The sequence below is a fragment of the Nerophis ophidion genome, linkage group LG11, assembly GCF_033978795.1.
Source record: "Nerophis ophidion isolate RoL-2023_Sa linkage group LG11, RoL_Noph_v1.0, whole genome shotgun sequence".
In the NCBI taxonomy this organism is placed as follows: domain Eukaryota; kingdom Metazoa; phylum Chordata; class Actinopteri; order Syngnathiformes; family Syngnathidae; genus Nerophis; species Nerophis ophidion.
Window position 1 is genome coordinate 37,845,214 of NC_084621.1, and position 18,785 is coordinate 37,863,998.

The 18,785-nt window shown below is 37.7% G+C and overlaps 1 protein-coding gene across 1 annotated transcript; it reads left to right on the top strand.

Annotated features, from left to right (window-relative positions):
• Positions 1 to 633: 633 nt before the first annotated feature.
• On the top strand, positions 634 to 9,173 carry snx10b (sorting nexin 10b). The gene is made up of 6 exons (XM_061915830.1): positions 634 to 766; positions 2,821 to 2,940; positions 3,134 to 3,234; positions 3,313 to 3,414; positions 6,226 to 6,435; positions 8,937 to 9,173. The coding sequence occupies exons 2-6, from the start codon at positions 2,845 to 2,847 to the stop codon at positions 9,037 to 9,039; spliced, it is 612 nt and encodes a 203-aa protein (XP_061771814.1). The 5' UTR covers positions 634 to 766; positions 2,821 to 2,844; the 3' UTR covers positions 9,040 to 9,173.
• Positions 9,174 to 18,785: the final 9,612 nt, after the last annotated feature.

An 18,785-nucleotide genomic window follows, 5' to 3' on the forward strand; every position in this document is an offset into this window, starting at 1 on the left:
GTGTGTGTGTGTGTGTGTGTGTGTGTGTGTGTGTGTGTGTGTGTGTGTGTGTGTGTGTGTGTGTGTGTGTGTGTGTGTGTGTGTGTGTGTGTGTGTGTGTGTGTGTGTGTGTGTGTGTGTGTGTGTGTGTGTGTGTGTGTGTGTGTGTGTGTGTGTGTGTGTGTGTGTGTGTGTGCGTGCGTGCGTGTGGGAACACTATAAAGAGATACGGTAATAAAAGAATTATTGTGCAACCTTTACTCTTTCCTGTGTATTTTTTTTCTCTGCACGTTTCCAAGCATAAGCTTGGAAAAAGCTGACAAGTCATTCAGCAGCAAACGTGAGCAGTTGGACAATGGACGCTATTATAAAGGACATGAGGGTTGAGGTTTTTGTGATTTTAGGGACAAGGTGCTTAAAAGTGTCCTACTTACAGATATTGTGACACTTGTAACTTTGCTTTTACTTTCATCTGTTTTCCCTCCGTAAGGACATTGTGTGATCTGGTGAAAAGAAAGTTGCAGATCCAGTGGGTCACTGAAGGGAAACTACACTAAGTATACTCAACAATGTGATATCGCAGGACTGGAAGGGCAAAGGGGAGGGGCCATTGGGAGTCTTGTGACATTATTTTGAAACCTTTGCTCCTTTTCTTTCTTTTTTTTTTATTCAGTAAATAAAAGGCTCCAGCGCATTGCAAAGTGCAGCACAATCCGACATGTTATTGAAACACAAAGACAATAGCTGGCCAGCAAGGAAAATAATTGACAGCCCATGGTGAAATCAGGTAAGCGTTTAGATTTGGGATATTCAGCTAAATTGTTTTGGGGCCACATTTCCAGAACGCTAAGGACCGGGGGCCAGACTTCTGCCTTCACTATTATTTGGTATATACTGGAGTACCAGCGTTCTCTACAGCAGTGGTTCTCAAATGGGGGTACACGTACACCTGAGGGTACTTGAAGGTATGCCAAGGGGTACGTTAGATTTTTTTAAAATATTCTAAAAATAGCAACAATTCAAAAATCCTTTATAAATATATTTAATGAATAATACTTAAACAAAATATGAATGTAAGTTCATAAACTGTGAAAAGAGTGTTGACAGCTAGATTTTTTTGTGGACATGTTACATAAATATGATTGCATTGAAGAAATGTTTATAACTAAGTTCATGAATCCAGATGGATCTCTATTACAATCCCCAAAGAGGGCACTTTAAGTTGATGATTACTTCTATGTGTAGAAATCTTTATTTATAATTGAATCACTTGTTTATTTTTAACAAGTTTTTAGGTATTTTTATATCTTTTTTTCCAAATACTTCAAGAAAGACCTCTACAAATGAGCAATATTTTTGCACTGTTATACAATTTAATAAATCAGAAATTGATGACATAGTGCTGTATTTTACTTCTTTATTTTTTTCCAACCAAAAATGCTTTGCTCTAATTAGGGGATACTTGAATTAAAAAAAAATGTTCACAGGTGGTACATCACTGAAAAAAGGTTGAGAACCACTGCTCTACAGTAGACATTTGGTCTATTTATTTTGTCAGGGTTACAGGATCACTCTGCTGTTTTTAAGGATTTTCTGCAAAAAAGCTAGTCAAAGATCATCCTTATGATAGCACTCCTGTGTTTTTAAGAAACTGCTGCAAAAATGTGTGTCTCTGAAAAGTTTTTTTAAAGGATCCAAAATGGAACCTTGAGGAAGACGACTAGTATAACTAAAGAAATTGTACAAATGACTACAGCAACATCTTGCGAAAAAATGTGTGGCTGCCCAAAAACGCGAAGATTTAATGGGGTGCCTTGTGGAACACCTCTGTTATGTAAATCACAGTGTTCTATGTTTGCTAGTAAGTCCAAAATGTCAACGCAAGGATCTGCCAATGTGTTTAAAAGTGGTCCAAGTTTCTCTAAATGAGGAGTTCTTAACCCTTTTGACCTCGGGGCCTAACTTTTCTACAACTGAGGAAACCAGGGTCAACTCTAATATTAACACTGGATTGGTAATCTCTCTGTTGATTTCAATCGTATTTATCAATTATATCCAACCTACTTTCAGTTTACCACCTTGCCAAATTATATGAAACCATGTGTTAATCACAAAAATGGATTGGTAATCTCTCTATTGATTTTAATCGTATTTAATAATTATATCCAACCTATTTTCAGTTTACCACCTTGCCAAATTATATGAAACCATGTGTTAATCACAAAGATTATCATTTATTTAATACATAAACCTTGGACTTTGGTCGAGCTGATTGGAAAAAAATACTAAAAAAATATACTGCATAAAAGCAGACTTATAAATAACTGTAGAAAAAATACATACTAAGCAAACTGAATTGATAATGGATGTTTCTTAACTAAGCTGAGTAAGTGAAAACACAGTTTCACCACTTTAGTCATAATTTTTGTGCTTAAGAAACTTCTGTATGAGTTCAGCTCCAGACTTGTGGCAGTAATGATATTGTCATTACTGCCACAATTGGTGGAGAAGTGTATTACACCTGAGTACTGCTGGGGCCCATACGGATCACAGCTGAGAAACAGACATATTTGGCAATGGTTAAAAAAAAACATTGTTCTATTCAACAGTTGCACTACAGTGCTTTTAGGAATTTTCTGCAAAAATGTTTGTCTCCAAAGTTTTGAACTGAACTCAGGGGCCAACATGGCGTCATCCCAAGGGCGCCTATTAAATAGCCCTGGTTTACATTAAAACTAAAAATTACATGAATTTTCCTAACTTCTTTTTTTCTGTTACGTTGTCATGTAACTTCCTCTTTGTTGTTTTTAAACCAAAAAAACTTCCCTTTTTTCCAATCAGTCTCGACAGCAGCTTTAGTCCTCCATGCAGCAGGCCATCATCAGCGTGTGGGTCCGAGACCCACGCATCCAGAATAATGACTTCTGGCATGCATACCTGGACTATGAAGTGTGCTTGCACGTGAGTACAATAAGAAGTAACTGTTTGACATCGTTATGCTTCACTCAGCAGTGACAGTGTGAATGTGGGCTTTTCTTCATTTGCCCTGTGATTAGATGCACCTCCGCCTCTCAGTCAGCTGGGATAGGCTCCAGCTCACCAGTGACCCTGAACAGGATAAGCAGTGGAAAATTGACTTTTTCTCGTCTTTTAGACGGACAGTGTGTTCTTTACTAGGAAGACTTCAAGAGTGCGAAGGAGGTTCAGTGAGTTTGTGTGGCTCAGACAAAGGCTGCAAGCAAACTCCATGCTGATGTGAGTAGAAATAAGCAAAGTGTGCTACGCGTCCCGTGTTTGCTCTGCTAAATTTTTCTCTTTAATTGTGGCTCTCAGGGCGCAACTGCCAGACCTGCCACCCAAGAACCCTTTCTTCAGTCTGAACAATGCCCAGCAGATCTCAGAGCGCATTGCGGGCCTCCAGAAGTTCTTGGAACAGTAAGAGTCACAAATATTGCCATCTTTTTATTTGTTCCTGGGCCATAAATAAAATGTAGAAAACACGGTATAATCTATGAAGGGAATTGTCCTGCACATTGATCTGATCGCATATGTAATAAATACAATTCAGTTTAAACTACCCTAAACACTGGTGAAAAAAAGGCTTGCCTCTCCCCGCTGCCTTTATTACAAAATATCAAATTTTTTACATATTTGTGTTAATAATAATGAAAAAAATAATGGATCAGGATATAGAGCTTTTTTTTCCACAGAGAACTGAAAACCTATCATTCATTCACTACACATTCCCACTTTGATGGTGGTAAGCTACATTATTCCTTATCCCGACTATACATTATAGTTTCTTTATAAAAACAAAAATACATATTAAGAGTGTTCCAATACGACTTTTCCACTTCCGATACAATACCGATATTAGAGCCTTGTGTGTTGGCCAATACCGACAGTATTTTGATACAACATCAGCAAAAATGATAGTAATTACTACGTATGAAAACACTAACCTGATGACAAATGTATGCTTTTGAGGTAAGGTGTTAATTTGTATTTTGGTGACACCTAGTGGTCCGAATAATTTACTAAATTAAGTTAACGCAGTCAATAGAATAATGCAGACATGTATGTTACTGGATACAAGACAAGACTCCGTATATGTAAGTTATATGCAACTGTAATTATTGCTTGTTTATAGTGACAAAAATGTCAGGTTTTGGACTGCAATATTGTTCAATTAAGGACACTTATAACGTACGTCTGACTTGTGTGCTTAGCTGTTGTGTAGCTGCAAGCTCCTCATAGCTTACAGTATAGCCTACCATGATTGCATTTTGTAAACGACTTGACTAAAATGGAATAAAATACCAATCTTATTGGAGGACATTTAGATGTTAACTGGCTGTCCAACTTTACTCAAGTAAACACGCTGCAGGACTTTTTGTATCGGACCTTGTATCGGACAATTAGATGCAAGTCGGTATCATCCAATACTTATTGTTTTGCTGATATCAGACCGATACACGTTATCAATATCGGATCGGGATTGTCTTAATATATTTATTTAACTATCTGGGGACATCTATCCATCCATTTTCTACCGCTTTTACCTTTCGGGGTGGCAGGGGATGCTGGATCCTATATCAGCTGCATTCAGGCAAAGGGACATTATATTTTAATTATCTTCAAAGCCACACAGACCTAAAAGTCCTTACGTTTTTGAAGGGCGTAAAAATGTTTTGGCTTCATTTTTTGTATTCGTTTTTTATTTTTTTTTATTTTACGTTTTTAGCTCAAATATTTCAAACTTCATTCCTAATCAAAAATGACCATTTTGAAAGACTTTTGATCTGATTTAAAATAGGTTTAAAATAGTAAAAATAATGTTGCGTTCCTTTTATTTGGGAAGTGGGAAATCAGAGCTGGGAATGACGTCGCTGCCGAGTAGAAAGCGTTGCAGTTACAAAGTCGAAAATCAAGATGGCCAACTTTACACTACAGGGACATTACCATATATAATTGTAAAACAATACAGTGTATATAGCTGATTTACTGCGACAAAAACAAATCAGAAGTGAAATAATGGTTATTATAGAAGCAGTACAAAGGTACTGGGTTCAATCCTGGGCTTGAGATCTTTCTGTGTGGAGTTTGCATATTCTCCCCGTGACTGCTTGGGCTTCCTCCCACCTCCAAAAACATGCACCTGGGGATAGGTTGATTGGCAACACTAAATTGGCCCTAGTGTGTGAATGTTTTCTGTCTATCTGTGATGGTCCTGTGATTAGGTAGCGACTTGTCCAGGGTGTATGCAGCCATCCGCCCGAGTGCAGCTTAGATAGGCTCCAGCACCGCCCCCGACCCCGAAAGGGACAAGCGGTAGGAAATGGATGGATATCATTGTTTACATCCAGAGCCACCATCTTTGAAACAAACTCGGGGGTGGTCTGAATGCTCCGACATTTCCGGGTTGGTATTTCGACTTCGAGAGGCTTTCAAGCTGAAATTTTGACAACGAATTTGGAAATTACGACTTCCCAGTACAAATGGAAAGCACAGTAATTCTAATTGAAAACCAGGACATCAGTTGATCAAAAGGCCCTCAAAGGGTTCAAATAAAATAACACCAATTGGACATAGAACATGTTATTTGAAAAACCCTCATAAGAAAAAGGATGTACAATGGAAGAACACAACATAACAGTACAACGGTACAGCAAACATTTACTGAATAAACCTGAGGGTTAAATTCTCACTGTAGACAAGTCCCTGGGGTTTGACTCAGTCCTGTTACCCTCACACATGACCCACTCTGATTATATATATTATAAATTACATGGTCCACATAGGAAGTTGCATCATTCAGTTCTTCCGTAGGCCATGGGAAAGCCCAAAATAAAAAGGCGTTGAAATATTAGCACAGTCCTGTTACCTATTTTTTTTGTGTCATTTGTTTTATTTTTCTTTATTTATATAATACTGTGCCTAGTGTCAATATGCTATTTTTTTTTTTTTAATTACCATGTGGTTATATTTCATATAAAGTAGTTTCTAATTCTAGTTCTAAAACTCATACCTGTTACTTTTAACCATGTTACTCAAAATGAGTCAACTTCAACTTGGGAACCTTGTGTGAAGATAAAATAAAGTTGAGATGCCGGATGTGGGCCAATACACTTTTTAAATACCTTAATATTAATTTTAGACTTTTAAAAATAATTCATTAAAGATCATTTCTGGCACTGGTTGGGTAAAGTGTACTTCCTGCTAATGTTTCACTATCCTATCATCCAGGATCCTGCAGAGTCCTCTGCTGCTGTCTGACAGCTGCCTGCACCTTTTCCTGCAGTCCCAGCTCAGCGTGGCCAAGATGGAGGAGTGTGCGGCAGGAAGGACACATTACTCTGTGGCCCAGGCGGTCCAGTGCTGCGGAATCAGGAGGTTTCTATCACAAGAGGACTTGCAGAAGGACTTGAGTATGTCGGGCGACTCCGACTCAGACAGGTATCACTCTACAGTACTTTGGCTACACGCCACATTTACACACTTGTTTTCCACTTCAGGTTGAAATATTTCCACTTCTCCTATCTGGGGATTTCTGAGACCTCAATGACGTAATGAGATAAAGTCCAATGTCTAGTTTTAAACAACCTTGCATTTCTTTAAATTGACAATCTGTTTCCCACATGAAATAACAAAAGATGAAATCGTGTTACAAAAGCAAACTATTTCTATCATAAAACATTTTTAAACAAACTGTACAAACAACGTTTGAAGACAAAAAACACCTTTTACCAGTTGTACCAGTGTAAAAGAAGTAAAACAATGCTAACACCGCTTATGTTGATGCCCCTCGGATTGATTGACTAATGTCGTTTTCGACCTAATCAAAATGGAAACCAAATCTAGCCATTACTTATAGTTTTACAGAAACATAAGAAGAATAGAGGACAATAAACCTATTAGTTTGTAGCAGTGCTCCTAAAAATAGATTCACACATCCCAATTCAGAAACACACACACAGTACAGGCCAACAGTTTGGACACACCTTCTCATTTCATTGCATTTTCTTTATTTTCATGACTGTTTACATTGTAGATTGTCACTGAAGGCATCAAAACTATGACACTTGTGAAGTGAAAGTGACTACCTCTTGAAGTTCATTGAGAGAATGCCAAGAGTGTGCAAAGCAGTAATCAGAGCAAAGGGTGGCTATTTTTCAGTTATTTCACCTTTTTATGTTAAGTACATAACTCCACGTGTGTTCATTCATAGTTTGGATGTCTTCAGTGACAATCTACAATGTAAAGAGTCATGAAAATAAAGAAAACAAATTAATGAGAAGATGTGTCCAAACCTTTAGCCTGTACTGTATATGTTTGTCACTGCATTTGTATTTAATTTTAAAGAATACACTTTTGGATTAAAAGCTATTATTGACCTTAATATTATTATTTTTCCTTATATAATTTTTTTGTTTCTTTTTTTAGTTTTGTATTTAATAAGTATTAAATTAAAGGGGACGGCGTGGCGAAGTTGGTAGAGTGGCTGTGCCAGTAATCTGAGGGTTACTGGTTCAATCCCCACCTTCTACCATCCTAGTCATGTCCGTTGTGTCCTTGGGCAAGACACTTCACCCTTGCTCCTGATGGGTCCTGGTCAGCGCCCTGCATGGCAGCTCCCGCCGTCAGTGTGTGAATGGGCGAATGAGGAAATACTGTCAAAGCCCTTTGGGCTCCTTAAAAAGGGTTAGAAAAGCGCTATACAAGTACAACCAATTTACCATTTAAATTAGTATGTTTTCTCAATTGCTTTGTAAATGTCTATCTTAAGTACTATAAAGCTGAAATTGGGTTGTAATTAGGGTTGCTGTATTTTCTTTTAGTAGCTTGATGAGCATTTTTGTTAATACAATTTTAATATACAGTGCGTTTTGAGTTGTACATCAGCAGCCAAGAGGAGGTTTTGTAACCTGTAACCTTTTTTGGAAGGTTTTATTATAATTTATAAATACATTCGTATAACAAATAATGTACTCCGAGAATCGCTTTGAACCGGAATTAATTCTGAATCGAATCGTCACCCGAATAATCCAAATCGAATCATGAGGTGCCCAAAGATTTTCATCTCTACTACTTTGCCCTCGGTGTGTTGCCGTAATCAGGGAGTAGTCTTTGCCATTAGTTTGAATGTATCTGTCTTGTCTTTTGTTTGAGTCCTACAAAGTGTTTATAATTGTAGTATAGAAAACTCATGAAATGCAACCTTACCTGAGCAAAGTATTGTACTTATTATACACCAGCTGTTTGATTGTAACGCGTATCTTAATTTTCTATACCAAATTTAGAGGTGTTAAAAAAACGCCATGTAAAATTATTATACATCAAACTAGAGTGCATACTTACTTTTTAGCTTTTTCTTTCAGGCATGCTTGCTTTGTCGACATGGTAACATTATTGTGAGGCAGTTTGCATTAGTCCACTATGACTGTGCTGTTTTGCCGGCCAAGTGCTTGAGTAAGTGCCGAGTGTACACAAAGGTATCAAATAGTATCAAAGGTTACTACTAACGGAATTCGGTCGGCACTCATCTGTTCTCCTGTCTAACAGAGCGCTGAGATCAATTTCAATGACAATAAAACTTTTATACATTCGCAAGTCTTTCTTCTTCCGGTTCAGTGGTTATATTTTGTTAGTTAGAATCTACAAAATTGCCATGCATTTATCTTGAAACTTACTTTGCACTAAACAGGAAGTCACTGTGTGCAGGTTTTAATGTTATCTCATTAGGTCGCTGTTGTCAGTGAGGTCTCGTCACATTCACAATAAACACAACTTGTAAGGTCTGTCCGTGCTTTATGATTATTAACTTATTGTACTGAGTAGCCAGGACAGATAAGAGATGTATGGATAAAGAAAACATATGTCTCCTCTTTGCCATTACTGGAACAACAGCTATCTACAGAACATAAATCTACAGTAGTCTTTTCTGTTTATGTGTCCAGCTCAGAGTGCAGAGATGTGGAAGGCCAGACAAACAAAGCATCATCAGATCTCATGGAAACCAAGCAGGAGCCATGTGTCTGCCCTTCATCAGTTTCTCCGTGACAGCGTCCTCATCACTTGTGGAAATATATACTGGATGTAATTAGGACACAATAACTGTTACCCTGTGCACTTGTACAGTTTTTTTTTTGTAAGTGGTAATGTTGTCATTCTTGAGTAAAGAACATAATATTTGATCATTGTCTGCATATACTGTACGTGTAATGTGTGAATTTTCTGTAAGTGTCTTCAATTGAACAATAATGAAGTCTAAAACAAGAATCAAATCATTGCAATTGCACATTACTTTTCAGGCAGAAGTGTATTAGAAAGTAACAAACCTGTCCGCAACTGCATCATGAGTTTAACGTAATGAATTATTGTAGCCCCAACTGGCAACACAAAACGATTAATACTCCACTTCAACTTAAAGACATCATAAGTCCATTCCAAATGGTTAATAATAGTTTAGAGTTTTTCATACCTACCAACACTTAAGGCTCTAATATTAGTATTTTATCAGAAGTTGGGTTGTACGGTATATACCGGTATTAGTATAGTACCGCGATACTTATGAATCCTATTCGGTACTATACCGTCTCCAAAAAGTACCGGTCCCCCACGCTTCCGTCGTCATCACGTCGTGTCATTGCTGGTTTACGAGCAGAGGAGCATGTTTGGCAGCGCACAATCACGGAGTGCTTACAAGCAGACACAGTGTGTAGACAGAAAAAGAAGAACGGATACATTTTGGTTTAAAAACTAAAGATAAATGTAAAGTTATAACACTGAAACGCCCTCAGGAAGAGGTGCTTTAAGACATGGCTAGCTAGCTAGCGGCTAAAGTCCACCTGCAGTCGGCAGTGTTTTATCCATCCATTTTCTGCCGCTTATTCCCGTTCGGGGTCGCGGGGGGCGCTGGCGCCTATCTCAGCTACAATCGGGCGGAAGGCGGGGTACACCCTGGACAAGTCGCGACCTCATCGCAGGGCAGTGTTTTAGCTACTTCTAAATCACTAATCCTGGTCTCCATGGTGACAAAGTGAGTTTCTGACAAGTATCATCCATGCAAGACGAGGAATAGCTAAACTGCTTCACTACACACTGTAGGGGCGTCACCGCTATTGACGAACAAACAAACGCATGGGTGGATCTACACCTGACATCCACTGTAATGTTACTAAGTACAGGAGCGTATCTAGTCGATAATATGATTACATTGATATGTTTTAGCATCACAAAATCTTCTTTTGTATTTTTTACAGTTTGTTTTTAAACTCAGGAAGTACGTCCCTGGACACATGAGGACTTTGAATATGAGAAATTTATGCTCCTGTAACGACTTGGTATCGGATTGATACCCAAATATGTGGTATCATCCAAACAACAGAAGAATAAGTGATTATTACATTTAAACAGAAGTGTAAATAGAACATATTAAAAGAGAAAGTAAGCAGATATTGAAAGTAAATGAACAAGTACATTAATAAATACTAATGAATTATTAATTCATTTTCCACTACTTGTCCTTAAAGGGGAACATTATCAGCAGACCTATGTAAGCGTCAATATATACCTTGATGGTGCAGAAAAAAGACCATCTATTTTTTTAACCGATTTCCGAACTCTAAATGGGTGAATTTTGGAAAATTAAACGCCTTTCTGTTAATCGCGCTGGAGGCGATGACGTCAGAATGTGACGTCGCCGAGGTAACACACCCGCCATTTTCATTTTCAACACATTACAAACACCGGGTCTTAGCTCTGTTATTTTCCGTTTTTTTGACTATTTTTTTGGAACCTTGGAGACATCATGCCTCGACGGTGTGTTGTCGGAGGGTGTAACAACACTAACAGGGAGGGATTCAAGTTGCAACACTGGCCCGAAGATGCCAAAGTGTCTGCCGCCAGACCCCCATTGAATGTGCTGGAGTGTCTCCACATTTTACCGGCGATGCTAAGACAGACATGGCACAGAGATGTATGGATAACCTGCAGATGCATTTGCAACGATAGTCAACGAAATCACAAAGGTGAGTTTTGTTGATGTTGACTGCCAGCTAATCGATGTTAACATGCTACGCTAATCGATGCTAACATGCTATTTACCAGCGGTGCTAAAGCAGACATGGCACAGAGATGTATGGATAACCTGTAGATGCATTTGCAACTATATTACGTTTCCTTCCACCCACATTTAATGCGAAAAAAACCCACTTATCAATCGACGGATTTAAGTTGCTCCAGTGTCAAAAGATGCGAAAGTCCTGATCGTTTGTCCGCACATTTTACCGGCAATGCTAACGCAGCTATTCAGCCATGCTATGGCTATGAATAGCGTCAATAGCTATTCGCTCAATAGCTTCAGTTTCTTCTTCAATATTTTCATACTCTAACCGTCTGTTTCAATACGTGCGTAATCTGTTGAATCGCTTAAATCGCTGAAATCCGAGTTTGAATCCGAGCTAATTTCACTATATCTTGCTGTGGTATTCCCATTGTTTGTTTACATTGGCAGCACTGTGTGACGTCACAGGGAAATGGCCAGTGTCTTCGCAGAGAGCCGAAAATAAGGCACTTTAAAGCTTTATTTAGAGATATTCCGAGACCGGTAAAATTTTGAAAAAAACTTCAAAAAATACAACAAGCCACTGGGAACTGATTTTTATTGTTTTTAACCCTTTTGAAATTGTGATAATGTTCCCCTTTAATAATGTCGACCAAATAATAGAATGATAAATTACACAACATGTTACTGCAAACGTCAGCAGCTGAAATTAGGAGCTTAATTTACTTACTACTAAAAGACAAGTTGTCTTGTATGTTCACTATTTAATTTAAGGACAAACTTGCAATAAGAATCACATTTTTTATGTACCCTAAGATTTTTTTTTGTTAAAATAAAGCCAATAATGCAATTTTTTGTCGTCCCCTTTATTTAGAAAAAAGTATAGAAAAGTATTAAAATACATTTTGGTACTGGTAACAAATATTGGACAAGACTAATCGGAAGTGAAAAATGGTATTGAGACACCTTTAAGGCTCACACAATCAGTGATGGCATGTTTGCCAGGCTAACTATATCTACCACTCTTATTTACACTTTAAATATAACTTTATTATTGACATTTAGGCTATTCGTGTTTTCACACTTAAAATCTCTGTTTTTGGCATGCGGCCCATTGACATTTTCACTTTTACCCTTGGAGCTATGAAATTTGGGCACCTTTGGTTTGGCATCTTAAAGGCCTACTGAAATGAGATTTTCTTATTTAAACGGGGATAGCAGGTCCATTCTATGTGTCATATTTGATCATTTCGTGATATTGCCAAATTTTTGCTGAAAGGATTTAGTAGAGAACATCCACGATAGAGTTCGCAACTTTTGGTCGCTAACAGAAAAGCCCTGCCTTTACCGGAAGTTGCAGACGATGACGTCACATGTTGATGGCTCCTCACATATTCACATTGATTTTAATGGGAGCCTCCAACAAAAATAGCTATTCGGACTGAGAAAACGACAATTTCCCCATTAATTTGAGCGAGGATGAAAAATTTGTGTTTGAGGATGTTGATAGCGACGGACTAGAAAAAATAAATAAAATCAAGTTAAAAAAAACAACACGATTGCATTGGGACGGATTCAGATGTTTTTAGGCACATTTATTAAGATAATTCTAGGAAATTACTTATCTTTCTATTGTGTTGCTAGTGTTTTAGTGAGTTTAATATTACCTGATAGTCCAAAGGATGTATCCACGGGTGTGTTGACGCACAGTGTCTGATGGAAGTCGACGGCAGCTGTATGGACGGCACAAGCTCAGCTGATCCCCGGTAAGTGGCGACTTTTTACCACAATTTCCTCACCGAAAACTGCTGGTTGACAAGTGGTCGGGATCCATGTTCGCTTGACCGCTCTGATCCATAGGAAAGTTTCAGCTCCGGGAATTTTAAACAAGAAATGTCCGTGTGTTTGTGTGGCTAAAGGCTAAAGCTTCCCAACTCCATCTTTCTACTGTGACTTCTCCAATATTAATTGAACAAATTGCAAAAGATTCAGCAACACAGATGTCTAAAATACTGTGTAATTATGTGGTTAAAGCAGACGACTTTTAGCTGTGTGTGTGCGCAGCGCTAATATTTCCTAACAGTCCGTGACGTCACGCGTACACGTCAGCTTTCCGCGACGTTTTCAACAGGACACGTCGCAGGAAATTTTAAATTGCAATTTAGTAAACTAAAAAGGCCGTATTGGCATGTGTTGCAATGTTAATATTTCATCATTGATATATAAACTATCAGACTGCGTGGTCGGTAGTAGTGGGTTTCAGTAGGCCTTTGAATGCACAAAATACACCAAACCCCTCAGTCTTCAATGTTTCTACATGCAGCGGCCATTGTTGGAAAAGGTTTGGACACCCCTACAGTAATGTATGTTGGTAGCCATAGGGTGGCAGTGTTGTGACACCCATCTGGTCTATGCCCATACACATGCCAAGAGTGTCTGTGTTTATCCATCTATCCCATCTATTTCCTACCGCTTGTCCTTCTCAGGGTTGTGGGGGTGCTGAAGCCTATCCCAGCTGCATTCGGGCGGAAGGCGGGGTACACCGTGGACATGGCCCTTCGTCAAGCACCTTTATCTGGTCCCAGGTCCTGCTAAGGTCCCTATGGGTCAAGACAGGCCTGCATTGTTCCACAGCTACTGTGACAAGACTCCTCTGGCTACCTGTCTTCCCTAACATTTGCATGAAGCGGCCCTAACCTCCTCTACATGCATTGGATACCAGTGAGTGCTTGCAGGTGCTCATGCAGAGGAAAAGGCCACCAAGCACAATATCTGTACAGTTAACGAGATGAGCTCATTATGCATTCCAAGCAGGCATGCAAAGAGACATTAAGGAAGTGGCGAAGGTGCAGAGAGGGGTCGTCACCCCGAAACTCAAATGGGGTCAAGGGTGTGTGGGTGTACTGATGCTCATGCATTGTATGTGAAGGAAAGCGTAGCCACACAGATTTTGAATTAATGTCATTTTATGCTCTTATGATAAGTATTCTTTCTGTCGGATATGCTGGTCTAATTCAATCTGTACATTGCATTGGTACAATAATAAAATAATATTATTTTTCCTTCTACGTGAGCTTGATGTAGATTAGGCATTTGACAATTTGTGTTCATTAAATTGAATGTGTGTATGCTTACGCTAGTGCCCCCGCGACCCAACCTCAGATAAGCGGAAGAAGATGGATGGATATTAATAATAACTAGCAATTAACATACTATTATGTGTATTTTATAGATATATATCATAATATATTTATATTATGTATATTACCCATTATAATATACCTGATAATATATACATGTGTAACATAGAGCACACATATATGTATGTATAACTCTATATCAAATTACATCAGATTTAAATAATCATTTATTATATTATTAATAACTATCTGTTATATATGTATTTTACAGATATGTATTTATAACTACAATTATATTATACAATTATTTATTATGAATTATTACATATATATATATATATATATATATATACATATATATATATATATATATATATATATATATACATATATATATATATATATATATATATATATATATATATATATATATATATATATATATATATATATATATATATATTAGGGCTGCGAATCTTTGGGTGTCCCACGATTTGATTCAATATCGATTCGTCGGTCACGATTCGATTATATATCGATTTTTTCGATTCAAAAATGATATTTTTCTGATTCAAAACGATTCTGTATTCATTCAATACATAGGATTTCAGCAGGATCTACCCCAGTCTGCTGACATGCTAGCAGAGTAGTAGACTTTTTTTTAAAAAGCTTTTATAATTGTAAAGGACAATGTTTTATCAACTGATTGCAATAATTTAAATTTGTTTGAACTATTAAACAAACCAAAAATATGACTTATTTTATGTTTGTGAAAACATTGGACACAGTCTGTTGTCAAGCTTATGAGATGCGATGCAAGTGTAAGCCACTGTGACACTATTGTTCTTTTTTTTTTTTATAAATGTCTAATGATAATGTCAATGAGGGATTTTTAATCACTGCTATGCTGAAATTATAACTAATATTGATACTGTTTTTGAAAATATTCATTTTTGTTTCACTACTTTTGGTTTGTTCTGTGTCGTGTTTGTGTCTCCTTTCAATTGCTCTGTTTATTGCAGTTCTGAGTGTTGCTGGGTCAGGTTTGGTTTTGGAATTGGATTGCATTGTTATCGTATTGCTATGTATTGTTTTGTTGGATTGATTAAAAAAAAAAAAAAAAAAATATTTTTTTAAATCGTGAGAATCGCGATTCGTATTCAAATCGATTTTTTCCCACACCCATAATACATATATATATATATATATATATATATATATATATATATATATATATATATATATATCTCAAGGATATGCATTATACAAAAAATTATATTTATGTATATATAACATATGATAGTAAAATATATACATTTGTAATGTACAACAAACGTCCTTATGTTTTATCATTAATATTAACGAGCAATTATATGTTATATATGTATTTTATTGATAAATAACAAATGTATGTATATATAAAACATGATAATATACTTAGTGGTAATAATAGACATTGAGCAAGCATATGTGTATGTTTATAACTATATTTTGTTATAGTTGTCATGGTTATATAATCATATTATATTACTAATATCAACTGGCCATTACATATTGTATGAATGATTATCTGTATTTTGTTTATATGTATATGATAAAAAATATGTATGCATATACATTACATAAAATATACATGTGTAACATAGAGCAAGCCTATATTAATGTGCATGTGTTTGTGTGTCTATTATTATTTCTAATCCTAAACTTTATTTCCCTCTTCAAGTTTAAGACAAAAACATAAAAACACAAAAGTAGGCACATAGTGTTCATTAGACCTTCCATTATGCAAACTAGATTCATTGGTCATCATTTATCAATACTGACAAACAGTTGCAGTACATAAGGTACAAAATATTATAAATGTAAATGAAAATTAGCTATGCAGTTTAAAACTATTACGGATGTTAGATAACCAAATAAACAATCGTTAATATAATATTAATATGTATAGGACTTAAATAAATAAAAAATAATATTTTTTAAACAATAAACTATACTAGTTTGACATTTTTTGTTTGCCTTTACCAGCAAATCAGTGTCTTGTAGCCTGCATAAAATGTTTATGATGAACAGAAATCATGATAAAAGCACAACAGTAATAAAGGTTATTGTTTCTGATAGGAATTTCATGGCAGTTAAAGGGCCATAGATTCCTAAAAGATGGCTGTGCTAATGCATTATGGTTTCTTTCACACATTGCACTTTGTCACCAGCAATTAAAAACATAGTGTAAGGTTAGGTTAAGTAAATCACCCAGAGATGACTCTACAGTGCAGCACATATAGCGCAGGGATGGCCTATAAATCTCAGCAGCATTAAAAGCTTGTTTCTTTACTTAAAGTCCACCCGATTAAAACGTTGCCGGTGTCAGTCTGACCTGTCCGGCTGCATCGACCGCTTCCTTTAATGGTCTCCGACCACGGCCTCGTCGGCTGTTAACCTTGAGCAGAGGTGGCCTAGCCCGCTGCCATGACAACACAGACACCTTTAGACCCATCACATCGATCCGCTAACAGCTCCTTGCTCAAGGGTCAAAGGGAGTAAGGTGTGAGGGAGCTCAATGTCACCGCTGCTGGCTCCGACTACAACTATTCAAACAGGATATAAAAAAAACACGCTTCTTTCCCTGCAGCTCTGTAAACTGTAATTAAGGTGGTTTGACAGCAAAGACAAAAACAAAGGAGAATGGAACCTTAGGGGGCGTGTCCATCTGCCTCAGAGACGGACAGTGCATCTCCTAGGGCTGGCGGCTTAAACCTCAAGTCTGTCATTTGTCGCTTATCAAGGCCAACACACGTTTTATGTTGTGTGTTCAAACTCGGAAACAATCTCCAAGAACAAATGGAAGTGCTGAGGGAGATGCGCTCGACTGGAGGCAAATTACAGATAAATCAGTGGCTGCTCATGCATTTTAAGTGCCACATTATACAGAATCCATTAGTAGCCATAGAAGTTGGAGCAAGAATTGCCATATTAAATCTCGGTGACTGGAACTCAGCGGAAAACAGTCGATATGTGCCGATTGATAGCAGACGAGAGTGACGTAACTATAGCGGCCCAAACGATAATGGCCCAGGCTGTGTTGCTTTGTTATCCGCCGACACGATCCCATTCAAGCGGGACAGACCAGGGGAGCAAGCTAAATGGTGTGGAAGTCTCAGATTAATTAAATTGTTAATTATACTCTCCTCCTCTCGCAGTATTTTTCACGCTATCTCGATTTTTATTCCAAAACTGACCTTTGACTTGCAACGGGCGGCAAAATCCGCAGGACAAGGCAGCCCGCAGAGATAGAAATTAATGTCCCGTGCCAGCTAGCAATGTGTAGCGACGTCTTTAGTCGGGAAACTGGACAAAAAGTTATTATGCTACTTTATTAGACTCAAACTGGAATCTTTTGCAGGAACGTGAAGGTTATCACACCGAAAGTAGAACTGCAAACTGTTTGATGCCTTTTTTCCCACCTTTGGAGAGTGTGAACTGTACATGAGATCTAGTCCCATGTGCAGTAAATTAAGTTCTGGGACATATTTTGAATGCACCCTGTTTCTATCCTCGCAAATACCCAGAAGATGAGGTACCAGCCCGGAGAAGGAGGGAAGGAGGATTATTTATTTCTAAAACTCCGGACACACACACATACGTCAAGTTAACTTTCGGTTTCGGTTCCTGCCAAAGGCTGTGCAATTTCGGTGGACAAAAGCATGAGAGACGGGCAACCATTTGAGAGACTGCTTCAACCTTTAGATAGTTCGGTTCACTCTATCAGCGCTGGTATTTCTATTATTGGCTCTTACTCCTGTTTTTGTGGAATGAATTGTTACACTTTAGTTTTTGTCACCTCTCATCCTTTAGACAGCCTTAGAACAAAATAATGTATATAGAACAAAAGTAAACATATATCCAACATTAATTTGCGTTGAATTGTGGTGTGGCTCTTTCAAGATGCACAATAAGGAGGCATTTGAAGAAAACTGGGTTGTATGGTCAAGTCGCCAGAAGAAAGCCATTCCCGCGCAAATGTCACAAAGTATCCCACTTACATTACGCCAAACAACACAGAGACAAGCCTCAAAACTTCTGCAACAAAATAATTTGGAGTGATGAGACCAAAATTGAACTTTTCAGCGATTTCTCAATCAATCAATCAATGTTTATTTATATAGCCCTAAACCACATGTGCCTCAAAGGGCTGCAGAAATCACAACGACATCCTCGGTAGGGCCCACATAAGGGCAAGGAAAAACTTACCCCAGTGGGACGTCGACAATGATGACTATGAGAAACCTTGGAGAGGACCGCATCAATGGTTTCGCGCAGGGCGTAGTTAAAATTGTTAGTGAGGTTATCAATAGAGCCCACATACTTTGGGAATGGTGCCATTACCGAGGGCAGTAGGCCAGCAAGAGTCGACGTTGTGGCAGCATTAATGTTGCGGCTGCTATAGCAGTTGTTATTATTATTAGTTTGCCGAACATGAGTCTGAACTTCGAATTTTATAAAGGTAATGCTCGAACATTACTTTAGTATACGGGAGTATCATAACTTTGGAAACGGTGATACCCCTGACAAGCACTATCTATCGTATTACCATTGCGATG

Coding starts and splice junctions, on each gene's coding strand:
- snx10b (XM_061915830.1), top strand. CDS start 2,845: ATGCAGCAGGCCATCATCAGCGTGTGGGTCCGAGACCCACGCATCCAG. Junction 2,941..3,133: donor ACTATGAAGTGTGCTTGCAC/GTGAGTACAATA, acceptor CTCGTCTTTTAG/ACGGACAGTGTGTTCTTTAC. Junction 3,235..3,312: donor CAAGCAAACTCCATGCTGAT/GTGAGTAGAAAT, acceptor TGTGGCTCTCAG/GGCGCAACTGCCAGACCTGC.